This window comes from Cyprinus carpio, chromosome A8 (assembly GCF_018340385.1).
Source record: "Cyprinus carpio isolate SPL01 chromosome A8, ASM1834038v1, whole genome shotgun sequence".
NCBI classification, from domain to species: domain Eukaryota; kingdom Metazoa; phylum Chordata; class Actinopteri; order Cypriniformes; family Cyprinidae; genus Cyprinus; species Cyprinus carpio.
The window spans coordinates 4,610,216-4,629,437 of record NC_056579.1 but is presented as its reverse complement, the minus strand read 5'-3'; the positions used below and the strand labels follow the sequence as shown (position 1 = coordinate 4,629,437).

The window sequence follows — 19,222 nt, the reverse complement described above, 5'->3', positions numbered from 1 at the left end:
GCCATCCTAATTCTGAATCATTTATGAAAAGTGAAATGCATTAACGTTACCTTAGAATTGCTCCATTGCATGATCAGTGAACAGATCAAAAAGCATGACATTTTGATATTTTACATGGAACGCAATTAGAATGAGCCAGTTTTGAATCAATCATGCAACCCTGTAAGAAGAATAAATGTACCGTTCAGATGTATATGAATCTAAACTTTGGGCAAACTTTTCATTGTAGTAATACGTCTCAAAAATGTTAAAATAATTTGGCCACATCTGGACTATAGAAATCCCATCAGCCCAACAAACCCGTCATAATCATACTTTTGTGTAGAGGCACAAGAAATGCAATATAAAGACAAATAACAGAATTTCACCAGCCAGAAAAATAGTTCAATCTTTCTCCAGTTTACTTGTTTAATGCACGATACATGATAATGAGATTCTTTAAAAATCTAAAAAATGTAAGCACAACAATTCAGTGTTGTCACAGCACCATTCCAAAAAGTAAAGCCAAGGGTTACATAAACGCGTAATGCAGAAACACGAAGAGTGTTGTACATGAATTACAGTTTCAACAAACAACTACTAAGACACTGACTCTTCACAAACATCAGGCGACTTCACCAGCGATGGTTTCTCTGTAAGATCAAAGACAAAACCTCAGACTGTCAGGAGAGTTGCTTCACGGTTGAACATCATGGATAAAAGATGAAAAGATGATCAAAGGGAAAGACAGTAACCTTATCTGTCCTTGTTAGTTCTCAGGTCTGTGGTAACTGGGTCGTGTTGGATTGTCTGGTGCAGCATGAGGGCCATGAGACCTGCACGATTCGTCATGGCTGTTTTTAGATTGCGCTCCTGCTCAAACAATTCATCCAACTTGTACCACTAGGGAAGGAGAAGACATAATGGGAATGACTGAAGAAATAAAAGATTAAGATTGATGAATGATGATGCAATCCTTAAAGCAAGAACATCTTAATCACTTTGAGTTTACAATTACACAGCGATTTTCTTTTATCCAAATAAATTAATTCTTTCCCTCAAATAAACGATTCCTTTGCAAATGCACTGACCACTCGGACTCGTTCCAGGTCCACTTCGGCCCTGCGGAGCTTCTCCCAGCAGTAGTGTTTGTTACACTTGCGTTTGGACACCTTGCAATATTCTCCGGTGGGTTCAAATACATCACGAACCAAAGGACACCCACAGACCTCATCCGCAGGGACCTGCATGCATACATTCACAATTCTGATTAATGTCCTTAATATCTACTGTATGCAGATTGGGCGTTTATGAATCAACTGCATGTGGTAAAGTACCTTTGGGTCTCTGGAGTGTTCTGGACAGAGAACCTGAAGTCTCTTACAGTAGGTTTTGCTTTGTGGATTGTAAACATCACAGAAGAGCCGTGTAGCACTATATTTTTCAAGAAGAAAAACAGCCGAAATAATGAGACTTCAAGATTGTGCGCAAATATATTATTTGCTTTTGTCAAAGGCATTAAAGGTGCACTCAGTACTTTTTCCCGTATTTTACAAAAACAATTAACAGTACATTGAAAAAATGCACAGTAACATTGCATGATATAGGCATATAATCAATAAATATAAAAAAAAAATCAAAGATTTATTTTACAGTTTAAGCAGTTTATATATTTATATATGTGTGTGTGTGTGCGCATGTGTAAAAATATTTATAATGTTACAAAATACTTTTATCTTAAATGCTGTTCTTTTGAACTCTATTAAGCAAAGATTTCTGGAAAAAAAATTATGGTTTTCAAAAAAATATTAAGTAGCACAACTGATTTTAATATTGATAATAAAAAAAAAAATTTTGAGCAGCAAATCAGCACATTAGCATGATTTCTGAAAGATCACGTGACACTGAAGACTGGAGTAATGATGCTGAAAATTCAGCTTTGTATTACAGGAATAAATGACATTTCAAAATATATTCAAATAGAAAAAAATAATTTTAAATTGTAACAAGTATTTCACATTATTACTGTTTTTACTGTATTTTTGATCAAATAGATGCAACCTTGTTTAGCAGAAGAGACTTTCAAAAACATTAAAGGGGTCATGAACTGAGAAATCAAAATCCCCTTGATCTTTTGACATATAAGAGGTCATCGTACTATAAAAACATCCTGTGAGTTTCAGAACTCAAAACTTTCTCACTAGTCTTAAAACAGCATATACTGAAGCCAATCTGGCAAAACAGATGTAATAGAGCGGGTAAACCCCGCGTCCGCAGAAGATGATCAACACCTGCTTCTTCATCACTGCCTGTTTAGCTCCGCCTATTGATTCGCACATGTAGTGTAAATAATGAGAGAGATGAACGCAGGTCTACACAGAAACCAAACGATAAAGATGCTCTGAAGACAACAAGACACTGTGCAGTGCCAAATTATGGACAAACACAGTCTTTGCATCGTGTTCCAACATTAGAAAAGAGTGGATTAGTTTTATTTTTAATGAAGTTCCAGACCATTTCAGTAAAAGGTTGGTCAATTGTTCACTTCATTTCACCGTAGATTCGTTTATAAACAAGGCACAATTCGACGCAGGAGTGGGTCTACAATCTGCCACACCTATTCAAATCTTGATAACATTATAAGTGGACCTCAGAGAACAGTACAAAATAATTAAAAAAAGGTAGTTCATGACCACTTTAAAAAAAGTACCATTTTATATCACAGTGGAAGCATGTTAATCTAAAAATATGTACTATTAATATATATATTTCTATAAAATTGTACTTACCCCTCTATGCGTGTGGGGTACATGGAGCCAAAAGACGTCTGACTCTCATACTGGTTAGAAGGAAAAGATGAAACATGAACATCATTTTAAAAACATAACACTTAAACGTGACAATGTTTGTAGGTCTACACATCACAATTTGTAAAATACAACACACCTTGGCGTAGCACCTTTCCATGTGACGCAGTGCCACCTTGGGGTTAACTGGGTGACTGCAGGACACACAGAAGATTTGCAAATCTGTGTCGTCATCACCCTCATTGACTTCGGGGAAAAGAAAAGCAATGTTCAGGGGACTGTTATGTGGTCTGAACGTTCATATATCGCTGAAGACTGGAGTAATGGCTGTGCATCACAGGAATAAATAACATTTTCTTTAATTGCATTTTGTTTATTTAAAATATAAGATTAAACAATTATACTCTAACATATTTACAGTGTTTTCAAAACAACAGAATGCTGAAACGATGTTTGTGACGGCTCTCACCTCTTCATCGTGCTGCACGACCTGCTGTTTGGCTTTAGCAATGATGCCCTCCAGCTCGTGGAAGCGTTTCTCCATATCAGTGAGTCGCGTGCGAGCTGACTGTTGTTCACGGCGGATTCGATCTAGAAGTTTCTTGCCCTGTTCTTCAGCAATGCACGGGCTCTGCTGCCACTGCTGGATACGCTGGGGCAGAATCTCATAGATTCGACTGGCAAGACAAAAAGACACAGAAATGTTGAGAGTCTGTCTAATCTCTTACACACAGCTCTCTACAACTGTAAAGTATTTCCAGGTTTACTTGGCAGCGAGTTTCATGCCGCATTCATCAGAGCAGTATTTAGAGTTGGCACGTGCAGCTTCGACGCATCCGGGTCCGAGGCACTGTCTGGCTCCTCCGCTGTCCCGAACCTCTGCCCGCTCGCTGTGTCTCACCCGGTCACGGTGCTTCTGTTTAGGTTTGTGCTTCCGAGACTTACTCTCCTCTTTCTTATGAATGAAAACAAAGTCTTTTAATTATGTTCCATTTCAAGCACAATGATCTACGTCAAACCAAAAATGGCTAAGAAAAGATATTTGATATGCAAAAGGTCAAAACGTTGTTGTACACATTCTACTACATGTAAACTATAAACTAAGATTTTAAATATCATAATTTTTTTGTCTGATACAAAGTGACAACTGATATACTTTACTCTATACAAGCTTAAAATTGAGCTCCATACTCTCATCTGTCATAGCATACGATTCATAAAAGCCTGATGCATCAAATATGATCCTCATCCAAAAACACAGATGCATACTGTAAAATGTATATTTTTAATACATTTTTTAAAATATCTTGTCTAAAGGTTAAAGTATTTTATGCACATATTTTTAGGTCTTTACCTTTTTTTCAGATCGCTTTTCTCTTCTTTTCACATGCTTGACTTTAACAGCTCTCTTTCTCATAGCAGAATCAGCATATGAACCATCATCGTCATCACTGTTCCAACCCTGGTTAAAAAAAAAAAGTTTAGGCACAACTATTTCTGCAAAAATAAGTATCGTCAATGTCATCCTAGTATAGACATTATGAAGTAATTTACTTCCTGCACATGCATCAGCCTAAAAAAAAACATTTTGGCTGACCTGATCAAAGGAAGCTACATTTATAAGTTTTATTGCTGGTTTGATCAATTTTGCAAACGATAGATTTTTATCGTTTCCCATTCAAAAGCATATGAGCGGTTCTTGCATTGCTGGAAATGTGTGTCCAGAAGTTTTACCAAGATATCCAAGTGGGCTAACTTCCTTTAAAAAGGTATTTTATGCTTCTCTGAAGTGATGTGAGTGTATGAGGAGAAGCAGGTACCGCGCTGTGGTCTCCATACTTCCCGGCACAGTAATGCTGATACAGCTCCAGCTCATTCTCACTGTAGTCTTCAGACAGCGGGCCGTCTTGATAGTCTCTGCCCTTAGACATGGAGCCCTCCTCATCTCTCACTCGCAACATTTTCTGAAAAATGTAAAAAATAGGATGCACAGTGGTTAAAAAGGGCTGGAAACCGAAAGGTTCCACAAGGAATAATCCTTAACCTCAGGTTACTTCCAGTGTTATTTCAATATCACAGAGATACTATTATAGTTTTTATTATTAGCTTAAATTCGTTTTTATATTTAGATTTTCATTCTAATTTTAGTTAAAAGTCTTTGTCATTTTTTAAATATCTATCTATATTTATTTTATTTCAGTTATTTTAGTTCATCAAGTTAAACTAAATGAATTTAAAAAAAAATCAACTGTTGTTTATTTTATTTCAAGTAACATAAATGCTTTATGGTTTCAGTTTTAGTTAACTTTAATAACCCAGACTCAAGTCTACTGAAATTGCTATGGATAAAAGTGTCTGCTAAATGAAAATGAGTAACAATCAGTAAAAACCCCTCAAAACTTACAGAACCATTTGGGATTAACTGCTGAGATGCATCATATCGTACACAGAGTCAATAAACAATGTCATATCTTAAAATATTCCATAAATGCATTTGATAGAAAAGATTGTCAATATGACACTTTTTACAAGAGTAAAACTCACTCTAGCGCGCACTTGACACTGCCTTAGACGACACTTCTGCCGGATCTTGTTTGGGCCGCCGAACTTCTTCATGTCTTTACAGAAGTCACACAGTCCACAGTCCTCTGTGCGCATGCAGGCTTCACATTCCCCACACATGCGAGCTGAGCGCTTAATCTGTAGACAAATCCCAAATATTCCCCACAGCCAGACCAAAGGTTGACAAACAACACTTTTTTTTTCAGCCACGGTCTTCACAAAGATCACTGTAAGAGAGCAGCTTTATCAATCAGAATTTCTCACCCGTGACCCACGCCATCCAACCGATTTGAAATCCGGTGTGTCTTGCTGGTTATCAGTCCCGTCTTGCTCCGCTTCTTTCTCTCTGCTTTTCTTGGGACGGAATTTGATCTCTAGGGACTCATTTTTACCTAGATCACAGGATATACACACTCAGAGGAATGTTTTTGATGTTATAGTAAAAAAAAAAAAAGATAAAATAATAATTACATACATATATAATAATTTTCTATGTTTTAAAAAAAATAATTACATAAAATAAAATGAATAATTAAAATATTTTCTTACTGCGACACTTTTCACAGTACCAAACACGGATGGTTTTGGCGATCTTCTCTGATATATTAATGCAGTCTCCATGAAACCACTCACTGCAGTTTTCACAGGCACTGTGTACATGAAAATAACGTGAAACTTATGATTACATATATTTGGTTTTACAAAACAAAACAAAAAAAAACTGCATGCAAACATTTAAAGAGAAACACATCTTACATCATAAAGCAATTAAAGTCTGGTTTGCGACAAACGCAATAAACAGGTGCATTGTTCCAGTTCAGACTCGTCTCCGGTCCGGGAGGTTGCTCCAAGTCTGACAATTCGCTGTCCTATAACATGAGAGAAGAAACTGAACGTGGATTCGATTTTACATTACCTGTAAGTTCTGTAACTACTTCAATCCAGACATTTACATATCAACAACTTTCCTGTTTTACAGTCTATCTGTGCAGTTTACATTCTGCAGAATGTCACTGTATATATACTGTAAAGACACGCTTTAATATGCTGCTATATACTATATTTTATGTATTTTCTGATACTCTGTGATGCCAAACCTCCATTTGAATGACGGCACATTTGTGTAAAAGCTATTCTGAGCTGTCCTGGCCATTTAGATAATATATTACATTTCTCTCTCTCTCTCTCTCTCTCTTTATATATATATATATAACTAACATCTTGATATGGCTTTTTATATTTTTGACAAAAAAGTATATGTATACCATGGAATTCTTTCAAACACATTCATTCAGTATTCTGGTATATATATCAAAGTGCCAAGTTATTACAACCTGTACATGACAAATGACAAAACCAGAACTGCACAAATATTACCATGACAGATTTGTCCGGTTAATGTCCAAAAGGAAGAAATGTCACCACAGTCGTCCAGAACATCTGAAACACAAATAATAATAAGCTATCATAACCACGGTGAACTGAACAGCTGTGCAGTGAATTGTTTTAGTAGTTTAATCCTTTTATTTACACAGCGGAACACTGAACAACAACAAACCTACTGGACGTGTGTGTAAGTGTCGCCACCGACAGGCAGTAGACATCCAGGGTTTAATCTCTAAAAACAATAAATCTCTAAAAACAATAAAAAAAAAAAACTTTTTCAGTAGACATCCAGGGTTTAATCTCTAAAAACAATAAAAAAAAAAAACTTTTTCGTTACTTAAAATAAAGAAATGTTTAATGAAAAAAAAAATAATTAATTAATTAATTAATTATGTATGTGTGTGTGTATATAATAATATATATATATATATATATTAGTGCTGTCAAACGATTAATCGCCATCCAAAATAAAAGTTCTTGTTAACATAATATGTGTGTACTGTGTTGGGTTATTATTGATTTTATCTAGTAAATTACACACATACAGTAATATATGATTTGAAACATTTTTACATGTTTACATGTATATATTTATATATAAAAATTTAAATAATAAATAAATAATATAATATAATATAATATAATATATTATTATTTAAATAAAAAAAACAAAATAAACAAAGTGCTGTGCTGTGTATATTTATTATGTATATATAAATACACACATGCATGTATATATGTATGATATTTCAGATTTTTTTTTTTCATATTATTAATAGTTAAAATGAATATAATATAAATTATATTAATATAAATATATACATGTAAATACTGTACATGTAATTTTTTCAATATATGTAAATATTTTCAATTATTTATATATAACCCATACAGACATGTTTAAAAATAATAGTTAAAATGACAAAAACACACAACAAAATAACTACAACTATAATTAAACCTGAAATAAAAATAATAATATATAATTATAAAATAATAATAAAAATATATTAATAAAGATAAATAGTATAAAATTAACTTTGTTAATTAGCTGCAAACGTAGATCAAACGTTTCATTTTTGTTATAGAGTATACATATATAAATTGATTATTTTTAACACTTATAAAATGCCTATAATTGGATTTGATTGTTGAAAAGTTTATTGAGTTTTCTACTGTTAGAATCAAATGAGAGTATTATATCATTATGAACTAATTAATGCTGATAATACTACCATTTCAGAGAGAATTCAGAGAGAGAAAAATGTGAGTGGATATAGTCAGTAATTTAAACAAATAATGCTGAATTAATGAACAACAGAAAACAGAGCAAACAACAATCAATGCATGGAAAAATAAATTCATGGAAAAATAAATTCACTTTATAAAAAAAAAAGAAAGAAAAAAAAAAGAAAAAACAGAAATTGTAGCTATCCTGAAGGAAAATCACGTGATAAACCACAACGAAATCAAATAAATCGTTACTAAAGCTGTCGATTCCCTGCAGTTCAGGAAGGATGTCGTGCACGCGCACACGCGCTTGTCAGCAGAGCAGAGACAGCTCGCGCTCGCAGAGGAACATCACGCGTTCATTCTGAATTAAAGTGAATTAAAACGTCCTCGGTACAAGACTGGAGTTATTCAAGTTAAGGTAAGACTTCGATTCAACCTTGTGTCTTCATGCGGTGGTAATTTCAGTAATGTCAGTAGACAATGAGGGTCACGTCATCCGAAAATGTACTTCTGTTTACTTGTTTCAAGTGCAAATGTATGTACACACTTTAGTTTTAAAAATAACGTGTGCTTAATTCGGACAAACAATATTTTGCATAATTAAATTCAAACTTTAATCCTTTTTTTATGTATGCATATATATATTTAATATTTTTTAATATTCAAAAAGGAATAAAAGCAACGAAAAGCAACGAACAATCAATAAATTAAAGCTACATGAAAGAAAAAAGAAATTTCATTATCATTAACACAAATACAAAAACAGAAACATAATACAATAGATCTATTCAGCGTCGTAAATACCTTATTCAGATAATATTGTAGATATATACTATAAAGTATGAAATAAGATTATTTATTTTTATAGAAATGGTAAAGTTAGAACATAGATTGACTCAGAATCAGAGTCTGATAAGGACAAGCATTTAACCAGAGGTATTTGCTTCAACGAATGCTCTGTAGGTAGAAGTAGGCAGATTTTTAAAACGGCAAACAACTGTACAAAATGTTTATTATGACTCCCGCACATTCGCTCTGGGCTTTGATGATACTGTCAGTTCTGTGTGACTCGGCAGGATTTTCAAATTAGGCACTTTCCCCAAATCACTCCAGGTCATTTCAGAGCAGCAGCGCAAATATCTTTCATGCACTCAAGTCACACTTTGAATTGTTAACAGACTCTGTCTTAGGGGATAAAAGTCATCATATTAGAGCTTTCCATTAAGATCCCTTACCCCACAAACACCCGGACTGACTCCGTACAGTCCATCTATGCTAAATGTTTCTCCTTCTGTTAGAGTTAGAGTCAAGCGTCTCAAATGGAGACAGAAGCCATGGATGTCCAACATCAGGACGGAGGGCAGGGCAGCGCACTGGACAAGTTCATGCCCCAGGAGAGTCATGTCCACACGACACAACCACAGGCCACCGGCAAACCTGACGTCACAGGTGAGAGGGATGTTTATAAAGCAAATATGTTTATTTTGGGGCATATGTAGCTTTTAAGCTTATTTAACATGGGAGAAATAGCATTTAAAACTGTCATTACATTTATACCCCAACATTTTTGAAAGCTTTTAGACAAACATAAAGGAATAGTTCACCCAAAAATGAAAATTTGCTAAACATTTACTCACTCTTGGGCCATCCAAGATGTAGATGAGTTTGTTTCTTCATGGGAACAGGTTTGGAGAAATTTAGCATTTAGCATCACTTGCTCACCAATGGATCCTCTGCAGTAAATGGGTGCCGTCAGAGTTCAAACAGCTGATAAAGACATCACAGTAATCCACACCACTCCAGTCCATCAGTTAACGTCTATCCATAATATTGCTTTCTCCAGTGAAAAAGTCATCTCATCTGAATCAAGATAGAAATATGCACAGCTTACGCACTGTTTATCAGTGAAATCCATTTAAAACAAGTACGTTGATGCGAGGATGGACCTTTTTATGGATTGAGATGTGACAGTTTATGGTTAAACCTCTTAATGATAGATTTGTTTCTTTCAAACACACAGCTTCTCATTTCACAAGAGTGCTGTGGATTACTTGTGGATTATTGTGATGTTTTTATCAGCTGTTTGGACTCTCATTCTGACGGCACCCATTCACTGCAGAGGATCCATTGGTGAGCAAGTGATGCAATGCTACATTTCTCCAAATCTGTTCCTGTGAAGAAACAAACTCCTCTACATCTTGGATGGGCTGAGAGTAAGTAAATTTTAAGCAAATTTTCATCTCGGGGTGAACTTTTCCTTTAAATAATTGTTTGTGACTGACAGGTCCTGTCCCAGCTGAGATTGTTGACAGCGGAAGCAACGAGTCGCTGACAGACAGTGTCACAACCAATGACGACGCTTTACTGCTTCCTGACCACATACCTACAATTTCACGCAAAATAGAGAAAGGCAACGGTATTTACATTTTTATGCATCAGAAAATGCAATGAATAATTGAAACAAATAATTCTACCAAAAATGAAAATCATTTGCTAGTTCTGACCATGTATTTTTCTTTTCTGTGAACTATTCCTTAACACAAGGCATCGGATGCAATCATTTTAATGAAACTGACTATATAATCAATTTATTAGAATTGGTTGCAAGTGCATTATATGTATGAATATATATTTTACAAACTGTAATGTATTCAAATGTCTTATTATCTGAACTGAACACATTTCAGTGAAGCCCAGTTTTCCCAATGGCTCCTGTTCTCCAGTCAGTGGGTCTGCTGTCATCCGTACACCTCCGGCGTCTTCATCAGGAGGATCGACGCCTCGCCTGACAACGCAACAGAAATGCAACGGACATGCAAAGTGCAATGGACACAAACACCCTCACAGAAAACACACCCCCTCCACCTCCAAGAGCCAGCAGAGCTTCAAGGGTGATGCCTCACAGATACAGAGAGTAGCTGGAGATGGTAAGAAAACCATTTGCCCTTTTAAAAATTATAACTATTGGTTCAACCCATAGTCAAACCGTCAACCATTTAGTGTCAATATTTTTGAAAAGAGGCCTCCACCCACAGGGCTATTCATAAATATAGGGCCTGGTCTTATCTTTCAGCGACACTAGTGCGGGCCTGTGGATTTATCTTCATGTGTTTAATGGTCCCTTCATGTCAGCTCTTGATAATTCTTTCCATGAGGTCAAATGTCTCTGTTTGATGACTAACTCACATTAAATACTCAGAGGGCTTGATGTTTTGATAATTCCGTGAGTTTGTGGCATTATTTCACATGTTGTGAAGGAATTCATTTAGGATTAAATGGATAAAATAAGCACATTCTGGTGGTATCTCTGTTTTTGTGTGTTTGAAATAGAAATGACTAATAAAAATAACCTTATTTACCACATTATTTATATGTTTTTGAATGTTGAAAAAAAAGACTGCTGTGAGTTTTCAGAGGGTAATATAAGTGTAAACATAATAAAATGCTAACAATGGCCAGTAGACACTCACATCAGAAAGTTAAAACCCTCACAAAAAAAGGAAAAAAGCAGCATAACAAGGTTGTGGAAAAAAGTTAAAAGAATAATCCAAAATTTGTATTTTCTCAGAAAATGCATAAAACATAAAAAAAGAATAACAGTGGATATTCTAATTTCAATAATAGCGTTTTTGTATTCTAAAATAAAGCTAATACTTAATACTTGTATAGTTATTTCTCACTTTAAATTGATCAGAAGTGACATTGAAGACATTTATAATGTTCCAAAATATTTTTATTTCAAATAAATGCTGTTTTTTAACATAAATTACAATTCAAAATATATTCAAATAGAAAATTGTTATTTTAAATTGCGACGATATTTTACTGTTTTTATTGCATTTTTGATCAAGTAAACGCAGCCTTGTGAAACAGAAGAGACTTTTATCAAAAACATTATAAATTCCTTTGCATTTCATTTAAGACAGGGTTTAAATCTTTCAAATAATATGATAAAGTCTAATTAATTATATCGTCATTTTAGTCACAAAAAGGGCACAAATTGTTTTAAATACTGTCATAAACAGAGTACGTTTGTGGCTGGTTTCAGACTGCTGTGCGCACTGCATCCTGGCCTGTCTGTTCTGCGAGGTGCTGTCGTGCTGTTCAGCCGTGGCTCAGTGTTTGGCCTGCGGTCTGGAGTGTGACGCTGTCTGCTGCTGTGGGGAAGCGGCCACCGGAGGTCTGGCGTGCTGTGCTGAGGACACCTGCTCTGCCCTGCTGGACTGTGGGATACTGGAGGACTGTTGCCAGTCTTCAGACTGTCTGGAGATCTGTTTGGAATGCTGCTCCATCTGTTTCCCTGCCTAACAGGATTCTCAACAGATTGATATCAACTGCTTAAAAGACTGTAAGCGTCGGTTATACATTTTAGTGTTATCCCGCATTTTGTATTTATTTAGAATGAAAAATGAATTTGTTGCATCAGTCAAAGTTGGACTGTTCTGTACGAGGCTACTCTCTGAATTCTGACAGGCCTTAAATCTGAAGTGTGTTATTTTTTTGTTTGTTAAAATACACACAAAATCCACGTTTTAATGTGAAATATTGCTTTGCTTATTGGAGAATCGACCAATGGCGTTAGTTCAGCAAATCTTTTTCATTATTGCAATTCTGTTTGGTGGCACAGGAATAACACACATCATTTTTTTAACGGTGAAGAGCAAAGATTTTGTTTACTGCTCACTTAGACTTACACTACCGTTCGAAAGTTTGAGACTGTGCTGCAAAAAAAACAAACAAACAAACAAACAAACAAGATTTTGTCTTTTTTTCCAGTACAAATATCTAACAGTTCTTAAATCATGAAACATTTACTTGAGAAGCAACCTAAGATATTAGCTCTTGTTTTCTGGGGGGGGGGGGGGGGGGGGGGCACATATTCCTCTGGGCATGTTGAATTTCACAGGCTTTCTCCAGATGACTTTGCCCAGTGTTTAGACAGCGGGCACTGCTCTAGAGAGAGCTGATGTTGAATCTGGCAGAGGGACAGAGATCTGTGAGTCCAGCAAGCTCCACTGACACCAGCTCCCTCCCTCTCTTCATCCCACTGTGGGTTACACACTAAAAACATCATTTGCCCTCCATCACTGATTTATTGATTATTTAAATAAGTAAGCAAATAACGATTTGCAATATTTGAAAGTGTGTTTAGAACAACTAAAAGTTTTGTTCAAGCATCACTTTTCATGTGGGATTAATAAAGTATCTATCTATCGTTCATTCTATCATTCAGTCTGTTTTGTTAAAAGACAGATAATTAGTTAAAAGATAATTAGAGTGCTAATTATCATCACTCTAATAATCATTTAACATATGCATGTGCATATACTGTATATGTAAACTATATTTATAATTAATTATACTATTATATTTCATCATAAAAAATAAGGTTTCACAGTTTCAACAAATAATAATAATCAATGTTTCTCAAGCATATATATTTATTTATTTATTTATTTATTTATACGAACATGCTCAAGAAACATTTATTATATATTTGGGTCAAAGCTTAATAGGGGTTTTTATGCATCAGAACAATAGCATAAATACAGTTTTAATATTTTAATCTGCATTTTAGAAAGTTTTTTCTTTTCTGTGCCAAAAATAAACGTCTATCATGCATTTTGTACCATGATTTACAAAAGACACCCACTAAAATGTATTTTATTTAGTTTTAATGCAAACAGTTTTGTCAGGGATATTTAGAATAAGACTCATAAGATGACATTAAAATACTCTATTTAAGGATCACAGTACAGTCCTCAAAAACTAATTAATTGTCATATAAAATCTTTACCAATATTCGCCACTATTCTTAAAACCATAGGTTTTACCTATAATATAATAACATTTATATGATATTTTTTTATTTTATATATATTTTTAGTAAGTACAGGTTAGGATATGTTTGTTATGCTGAATGACGAGGAAACATTCTTTCACCCATATTTTGAAAAGTTATTTGAAACATTAAAATAGACACTTGCATTTAATTTGCTTTGTATGTATATAAAATCACTTTATTAACTGAATTTGATGCAGACACCAAAATGGGATGTCTCATCTTTAACAGATATATGCTGTAAAGCAATCAAGTTGAGTGCATGTGGAGATGACTCTTACCTCCTGAACCGTAGGCTGCAGGAAGGCAGTGTTTATTGTACAGATGTGCCAAGTGGCGTCAACAGGAAGTGGAGGAAGTGACTGAAATGACAGTGCTGGGGCGACAGGATAGGCCACACGGCCCTAAACCAGGCCTGGTTCTGACCCAGCGCTCCTGCCCGCTGTTTCAAAGAGCCGCCACCACTCTGTGTCTGCAGGGACAGGAAGCAGCTTTCAGCATCACTGCACCAAAAAAGACAAAACACAGTTTTATACATCAAAGCCCAAATGTCACGCTAGAGCTGAAGAAGTCAGTAGGAAAGTGGGTCTGCTCTGCTTAGATCATTACATTTGATTCTGTTACACTAGTACCCAGAAATCAAACTGAAGAGAAATTTTGTTCATTAATGCTTTTGATTTAGTGGCTTACAAATTGAATTGCAGAATTGCAAACGCAGTATAACCGAGCATCTGGCGAGTCTGCTGTAGTCTGTGACGTCTTTGCCTCAGGGGCTGCACGAAGGGTTCGCCAGACGACTGACCACAATCCTCCTATTGTTCATTCAAGGTTTTGGAGAAGAAAGAGTGCTGACGTCGTGAAGACTCTCACCCATGAAGAACAACAAACTCTGCAGATTCTTTATGACTGAGGAGCACCGCAACATTCAAACGGGGTCAAGAAATAATCAGAACTTCCTTTATTTGGCCCTTGAAGGTTGAAAGCCACATGAATAATACGTTTAATTAATTATATTAGTGGAGTTACTCTCGTTTGAGCAATGCTAGACCAAATAAGAAACAACCTTTAAAATATATATATATATATATATATATATATATATATATATATATATATATATATATATATATATATATATTTTAACTGCATAGACACACACATATATACAGTATTAATATAAAATTAAAAATATAAATAATTATACAAGTTATACAACAACATATTAAATTAAAATAATTTATTATTACAACAACATTAATATTACATAAATATTTTTATTTTAAAATATAAGTTTGTATATAAATAGATATTATATTCATAAATATAAAAATATAATTTATAAATTTATTTAAACAAATATATTAATATATAGATTTAATTATAAATTATTAATTATATATTATTAAAATATTTGTATGTAAATATTTATTACTTAAGGCTAGACACTGCAGGTGAATAGGGTAAAAAAAAATTTTGATTATTTTTCAATTATTTTATGAAAAATATGCATTGTAATTGAAATCTATTGACACAAATAGATAAAGTGCTATTAAATAAACACTTAACAGTGTCTTTTGGATGTTTTCTTTCCATAAGTTTGAAAAAAAAAAAAAAAAAAAAAAACTTTATGAAAAGCCAAAAAGCCCAAAATCTAAAATTTAACAGGTGCATGAAAAAACTGTTTTTGCCTGCAGTCTCTCCCCTTAATTCAAATATTAACATATGTATAATTAACATATAAAAAAATGCATAATTAAAATATTAAGAAATACGATATATATATATATATAGTTTAGTTTGATTTAAATGCAATTCAATTACTCTTGGAATCTGCTTATCTGCACACTTGGAAAATAATTTTGTCCTGCCACAAAGTGCTAATAAAAACAGCCCAGTTGGCATCTCCTCTCAGAACAAAGCGGACACTTTCCGTCCGAGTGTTTTATATCATATCCGTGATAATACGACACTCCCGCTCCCTGATGAAGGATCAAGTGAACTATTAAAACACACAATCGAGAAGATCTGCCCAGAATGCACTGCAGCTGGGCGCGAGGCTTCGTCCAAAACTAACACAGTTAACATGTGGAAGTGAGGTTTGAGAAGAAACAGACAGGGTTTTACAGCAGGGAGGAGGAGAGCTGGAATAACAGCGAGACAGCATTCCCTGTAGTCTCACTAACAAGACCAAACTAATTAACTAAGCAGGGCGGTTTATGAAGATACGAGAGTTATTAAGGCTATTGAACTGCGGTGATGTAAGAGACACACAAAGATGAAAGATGTTACTGCACTCTGCTGGACAAACAATAGCAATGAGCAACTTTGGCTGTTTGAACGGTTTTAACCTCAAAAATAGGGTTAAATAAAACAGTGCACAGATGGTATTAGGTGAAGTTCTCAAGAGCACACTCTAAGATAACTAAAAAAAAAACACAAAAACAAAAAAAACAAAAAACCGCCGTGTTAATATTATATAAGGAATAATAATATATAGGGAATTTTCCACATCGATTTTCACGTGTGGATAGATTTGCATGTGCGGGTCATATTTCACTCAAAATAATAATAATAATAATAATAATATAATAATAATAATAATATATTAAATATATATATATATATATATATATATATATATATATATATATATATATATATATATATAATATATATATATATATATTTATTTATTTATTTATTTTTTTGCTTAAAGAAATTGAAAATTAAACGCAGCCTTTTTCGAGGACCATATAGAGTTTTTGCAGTATAATTCCCCAAAAACAATTAAGCATATTGAGTCCTGACACTATGATATTATTTACTGTATTGCAGTAAAGAGAATCTGATGAGAATCATTAATGAGATTTAAAAATAAATAAATAATAAACAATAAAATGTAAAGGAAAGCACATAAGAAAATAAATACATAAATATTACAATAATCATGGGGGGGGGGGGGGGGGGGGTTAACTGAGGCCTGAATGGTCCTGAAAAGTGGAAACCATATAGAAAAGATATAGAAAGTTGCTGTAACAAAAATGAAATACTCCTACAAATGCATAGCTGTTTTACAACTTTATTCATACATTTTTACGAAAAAAAAAAAAAAGAATATATTGAAGAGTACAAAAAGAAATCTGCATAACTGTTGCTTGTTTCAATGTTGTAGAGAAAATACAGGAATAAACATCCACAAGCACTGTGGACCCACTGAAATACAGAATACACGACAAACACATTCCCTTTGCTCAAGTCTGAGCGGACAGTGGACATCTACAGGATATTATCAAGTATGAGATGAATGTAAACGCTGCCTAATTCTTCTTTAGTCTCCTGCAGTACAGTTATACAGTTATACATAAGGGTTTTTTTTTATGAATTCGTAGACGCTTCGTAGCTCTCCACAGCACCAACCACAGAACTGATGGCAAGTTTGAGGACATTTCATCAGGCAGAAACTGCACAATAACCTCCAAAAACACACAAGCAATGGCCAAATCCCATCACTGGACATTAAACATGGGGGCGTCAAAGAAATATATACAAAAGTACTTAATTTAGCTAAGAACAAAAAACGTGATTCCCAGTGGTTACTGATCTTTAGCGGTGATCATGCAATCACAAGGCGGCTGAACACGAGCTGTAGAGATTTTAAGACAACAGACGTCTTTACCAGAGATAAAACCACCTTAAAGTGACGTGACGATACAGGGATCACACTTACATAGCATAGGTCCAAAATCTATTTTATATTTTTAGGATTTTTTTTCTCCCACCTTGTTACACGGGTGGTGTTCCCAGTCAAAAATGAGCAACCTAAAATAAATGCTTATACATTTCTTGTTATGCTATTTTTTTTTTTTTTTTTTTTTTTACCAAATAATGCATCAACTTGTTTTCTTTCAGTTAGCACAGGTTTTGGATTTCTTTTTGCAACTGATTGATTGTAGGCCTCGTTGATTGAGCAGATGCACCTCAGTTTTTGAGAGAACATTGAAAGAAAACATGTTGACAAAAAGATTGAATCCAATATTTGGTGATAATATAGCAGAATGAAATATTCACAAGCTATTTTTTTTTTAAACACTGGCCATTTTTGACCAGAAACACCAAATTAGGCAAAAGATTTCTGCAACGAGGTTTGACAGATTCACCATAATTAAACTGGCCTGTTTTGTGATTTTCAAAAACGTATTATCTACACATTGTCTAGAAAAGTAAATCTTTCCCTCTTCACCAGCAAGTTACTAAAACTATCCATCACTGTGGATATTAATGTCTATCAGTTATATTTTTCAGGACATAGCAGTGAAAATATATAGTTTGATCTTAAATATATAACATAACTTTATATATGTGGTAAAAACTAAAAACTCTTTTCCAAATATATGTAAGCCATTGTGCTAAATCAGCTTATAATATATAGATATTACAGTTTAAGAGGACACATCAACAGATCGATGAGCTGTAATGTTGCATAACTACAGTAGTTTCCCAAGCTGCTATTGCTAATGTACACAATAAAACTGCTCCTTCTTTTTTTATAGCTGTATATATATAAAAAAAAAATCTATGCCAAAACATAAAAAAGCATGTTTTTAACATGGTCATCCAGAAGTAAATTCAACTTTGAAGTAAATTCAAATTCATCTGAATATAAGCATATATGAAAAGCATTAATAGCAAAACGAGTCTCTATAAAAATAACAACAGAACTTGTGAATGTAATAATAATCCTAATAAGGGATGTTGGATTGCAGTAAGAAATTCACGAAAATGAAGGGTTGTTGATTCATTAATATGTAAAAAACAATATTTAGAGCTGGAAGGTCTTTGAATGTCAAAGGAAACATCACAGAAACCTCTACTTCACTATCAAAGTACTTGCACACACAATCTGACATCGGCACATGAAACTCTGTTACTCAGCTGGATCAAATCAAAGATGCGGTGCAAATCAATGGCACAAATACAGTAGGTACATTGTAAACAAATTCCACCTACTTCAACTTAAAAACTGAAGTTCAGCTGCTTATAGAATATTCTAAGTATCAAATTGGCTGTAAAAATAATTTCAGCTTCAATTATATTAAACTGACTTCAAAAATCGAGTTGAATGTTATCACTTAAAAAATGAAGACAAAATTATTTTGATGAGTTGAAGTTATGTTGCTATGACTTACTGATCATAGAATTGGTTTATAATAGACTTTGACTTTCTTCGTGCTGTTTGTGATCCTGTAAATCTTTCAGACCCTCGACGTGAAGCTGGTCTTAATTTGCTCCATAATCAAACACCGGTTTCACAGAAGAGCACAAAAATCCCAGCAGGAAATGAAAGCCGAGCTGAACAGGATGTTCTCTTTTCTGTCTGTTGCTCTTTCCTGAGGACATCAGAAGCAGGTTTAGG

General features: G+C 34.1%; 2 protein-coding genes and 1 long non-coding RNA gene across 5 annotated transcripts; 1 reads left to right on the top strand and 2 right to left on the bottom strand.

Annotated features, from left to right (window-relative positions):
- Positions 1–378: 378 nt before the first annotated feature.
- On the bottom strand, positions 379–6,897 carry LOC109068266 (CXXC-type zinc finger protein 1-like). The gene is made up of 15 exons (XM_042761715.1): positions 6,726–6,897; positions 6,105–6,217; positions 5,898–5,998; positions 5,613–5,740; positions 5,331–5,486; positions 4,607–4,750; positions 4,141–4,248; positions 3,554–3,741; positions 3,256–3,463; positions 2,926–3,033; positions 2,769–2,818; positions 1,317–1,413; positions 1,071–1,223; positions 735–882; positions 379–632 (listed from the first exon to the last, which is right to left on the bottom strand). The coding sequence occupies exons 1-14, from the start codon at positions 6,726–6,728 to the stop codon at positions 736–738; spliced, it is 1,704 nt and encodes a 567-aa protein (XP_042617649.1). The 5' UTR covers positions 6,729–6,897; the 3' UTR covers positions 379–632; position 735.
- A 1,334-nt stretch (positions 6,898–8,231) lies between these two features.
- Positions 8,232–14,793, top strand: LOC109068259 (myoD family inhibitor-like). Of its 3 annotated transcripts, XM_042761709.1 has the most exons (6): positions 8,234–8,385; positions 9,266–9,416; positions 10,252–10,383; positions 10,655–10,894; positions 12,016–12,315; positions 14,638–14,793. In XM_042761709.1, exons 2-5 carry the CDS (start codon positions 9,287–9,289, stop codon positions 12,273–12,275), a joined length of 762 nt encoding a protein of 253 aa, XP_042617643.1. In that variant the 5' UTR covers positions 8,234–8,385; positions 9,266–9,286; the 3' UTR covers positions 12,276–12,315; positions 14,638–14,793. The 3 variants fall into 3 exon arrangements, with proteins under 3 accessions (XP_018940655.1, XP_042617643.1, XP_018940652.1); XM_019085110.2 differs by lacking the exon at positions 14,638–14,793 and having other exon boundaries at positions 8,232–8,385; positions 10,691–10,894; positions 12,016–12,794; XM_019085107.2 differs by lacking the exon at positions 14,638–14,793 and having other exon boundaries at positions 12,016–12,794.
- LOC122145900 lies at positions 12,824–14,652 on the bottom strand. Its single transcript, XR_006160621.1, has 3 exons — positions 14,500–14,652; positions 14,091–14,312; positions 12,824–12,942 (listed from the first exon to the last, which is right to left on the bottom strand). It is a non-coding gene; the product is annotated as an uncharacterized LOC122145900 (long non-coding RNA).
- Positions 14,794–19,222: the final 4,429 nt, after the last annotated feature.